Genomic DNA, 2772 nt, shown 5'->3' with positions numbered 1-2772 from the left:
GGGAGAATAGCAAAGGGTTAAAATCCTTTTGATTGACGTTGTAGCCTCCGGTGCCCCGGGCTCAGGCGCGCGCCATTGGCCGCCAGGCACAAGGCCTGGCGGCCAATGGGGGGGCGCGGTCCACGAGCGGTGCCGCGTGTCTCCTCCTCCCATTGGCTGAAAGTTACTGTGGGAAAGAAAGTTTGGGAAGTTTCACACGAGCCGTTCGCGTGCAGTCCCAGATATATATAGAGGCCGCCAGGGCCTGGGGATCACACAGGATCCGGAGCGGGTGCAGATAACAGTGGAATCCCCCGTCTACCTCTCTCCTTGGTCCTGGAATAGCGCTACCGGTCACCAAGTAGCCATAAGATAGTATAATAAGCCCTCAGCACTTGCTCAGTAGTTTTGTGAAAGTCTCCAGTGAAAGGGACATAAACAAAACAATTTTTTGTGTGAAGGACTCCAAAAATAAAATTCTCTAGGGATTAAAAAAAAAAAAAAAAGCAACAGAAAATGCCAGCAGATATAATGGAGAAAAATTCCTCGTCCCCGGTGGCTGCTACCCCAGCCAGTGTCAACACGACACCGGATAAACCAAAGACAGCATCTGAGCACAGAAAGGTAAGGGCAGTACCACTATCTCTCTGCAGCCCTAAGAAATTAAGTCGGGGTTGGGGGGCTCCTTTCTTCCCTTAAACTCCGGGGTGAAATGGCAGATCCCATGGGAACTCAGGGCTCTATTTTTATTTCTTTCCAGTCATCCAAGCCTATCATGGAGAAAAGACGACGAGCAAGAATAAATGAAAGTCTGAGCCAGCTGAAAACACTGATTTTGGATGCTCTTAAGAAAGATGTAAGTGGGCAATGCTGCTTTTTTTTTTTTAATTAAAACAAAATACTATTTCTTAGATACTCAACGTGAAACCCCCTCGCTGACGGGATCGTCCTCGCTGGCACTGCATTCCCTGAGGCGGGAGGGCCGGGCCCCTCCCGGGTCTAGGGATGTCGGCTCCGGGGCCGGGGGGCGGAGGGGGGGGTGTGTGGGAAGGAACCACAGCACACCGAGGCGGCTGGCGGGGCTCTCACTTCACTGCCTTGCCTCTTCTGTGCAGAGCTCGCGACATTCCAAGCTGGAGAAGGCGGACATTCTGGAAATGACAGTGAAACACCTCCGGAACCTGCAGCGGGCGCAGATGACGGGTGAGGGCGGCTTGCCGCGAGTCCTCCTCTGCGGGCGTCCCTTTCGCCCCGCGGTGATTTCTTCCAGACTTCCGCCCGTGGTTGTGAGAGGCATTCAGCTACATTTTACTGCCTTGGCTCACTCTTGCGTTCCCACGGTCTGGGGCTTATTTATAGCCACAACTCCAAGTTGTTACTGTTCCGGAAAGGGAGGGAGGGAGGTTGTAGCGGCGAGGGTGGCGGGCGGCTTGGCAGTGGGGGAAGCTGGTGCCGACGAAAAGACTCAGAACCGTGGCGGGTCTGGGGGTCATCTGGTTTAGCACTCCCCGCTTTCCTATTACAGAAGGGAAATGAGGCCCGGTTGGCGGGGCCGGGGGGGGGGGGGGGGGGAGGTGGTGGTGGAGGGCATTGCCCAAGGTCACATCGCGTGCACGGAGGATAAGGGGAGGATGTGAGGCTGTATGGGTTAAAATGGAGCGACCAGGAATGGAGAGGCACCGCCTCGGTTTCGGTCGCCAAGCTGGTGTGGAGAGGTGGACGATTTTTCTAAACAACCTCCCTCTAGCCGGGGGCAGTTCCGCGGGCGGGTGGTCAGGGAGGAGCACCGCGGGGACCTCCCAGGGCGGAGGCGGTGGCCTCGGGGCCAGGGCCATTGGGTGACCCGTCTGTCTCCTTCTGGCCCGCAGCCGCGCTAAGCACAGACCCGAGCGTGCTGGGGAAGTACCGCGCCGGCTTCAGCGAGTGCATGAACGAGGTGACCCGCTTCCTGTCCACGTGCGAGGGCGTTAACACTGAGGTGCGCACCCGGTTGCTCGGCCACCTGGCCAACTGCATGACCCAGATCAACGCCATGACCTACCCCGGGCAGCCGCACCCCGCCTTGCAGGCGCCGCCGCCGCCCCCGCCGGGACCCGGCGGCCCGCAGCACGCGCCGTTCGCGCCGCCACCGCCGCTCGTGCCCATCCCCGGGGGCGCGGCGCCCCCTCCCGGCGGCGCGCCCTGCAAGCTGGGCAGCCCGGCTGGAGAGGCGGCTAAGGTGTTCGGCGGCTTCCAGGTGGTGCCGGCTCCGGACGGCCAGTTTGCCTTCCTCATCCCCAACGGGGCCTTCGCTCACAGCGGCCCCGTCATCCCAGTCTACACCAGCAGCAGTGGGACCTCCGTGGGCCCGAACGCAGTGTCGCCTTCCAGTGGCCCCTCGCTCACGGCAGACTCCATGTGGAGGCCGTGGCGGAACTGAGGGGCTCAGGTCACCCCTCCACCTAAACTCCCAACCCACCTCTCTTCCCTCGGGATACACAACAGGAACTTGGACACTGGGAGAGAAGAGGACTTTTGTGATTAAGTGGTTACTTTGGTTTTTTTTAATTTCTAAAAAGTTACTTTTTTGTAGAGAGCTGTATTAAGTGACTGACCATGCACTATATTTGTATATATTTTATATGTTCATATTGGATTGCGCCTTTGTATTATAAAAGTTCAGATGACATTTCGTTTTTTACACGAGATTTCTTTTTTATGTGATGCCAAAGATGTTTGAAAATGCTCTTAAAATATCTTCCTTTTGGGAAGTTTATTTGAGAAAATATAATAAAAGAAAAAAGCGTGAAGGCT

General features: G+C 56.5%; 1 protein-coding gene across 1 annotated transcript; it reads left to right on the top strand.

Annotated features, from left to right (window-relative positions):
* The first annotated feature begins 210 nt into the window (after positions 1 to 210).
* Positions 211 to 2772, top strand: HES1 (hes family bHLH transcription factor 1). The gene is made up of 4 exons (XM_053903533.1): positions 211 to 603; positions 740 to 835; positions 1095 to 1182; positions 1848 to 2772. Exons 1-4 carry the CDS (start codon positions 496 to 498, stop codon positions 2396 to 2398), a joined length of 843 nt encoding a protein of 280 aa, XP_053759508.1. The 5' UTR covers positions 211 to 495; the 3' UTR covers positions 2399 to 2772.

Source organism: Panthera pardus, unplaced genomic scaffold (genome assembly GCF_024362965.1).
Source record: "Panthera pardus isolate Hobbes unplaced genomic scaffold, ASM2436296v1 HiC_scaffold_16, whole genome shotgun sequence".
NCBI lineage: Eukaryota > Metazoa > Chordata > Mammalia > Carnivora > Felidae > Panthera > Panthera pardus.
Note: the sequence above shows the minus strand (reverse complement) of the source record. Positions and strands in the feature narration are given on the sequence as shown.

Excerpts from the sequence above, each read along its gene's own strand:
- HES1 (XM_053903533.1), top strand. The coding sequence starts at position 496 with ATGCCAGCAGATATAATGGAGAAAAATTCCTCGTCCCCGGTGGCTGCT. Across the intron at positions 836-1,094 it reads TGGATGCTCTTAAGAAAGAT|AGCTCGCGACATTCCAAGCT; the intron begins GTAAGTGGGCAA and ends TCTTCTGTGCAG. Across the intron at positions 1,183-1,847 it reads GCAGCGGGCGCAGATGACGG|CCGCGCTAAGCACAGACCCG; the intron begins GTGAGGGCGGCT and ends TCTGGCCCGCAG.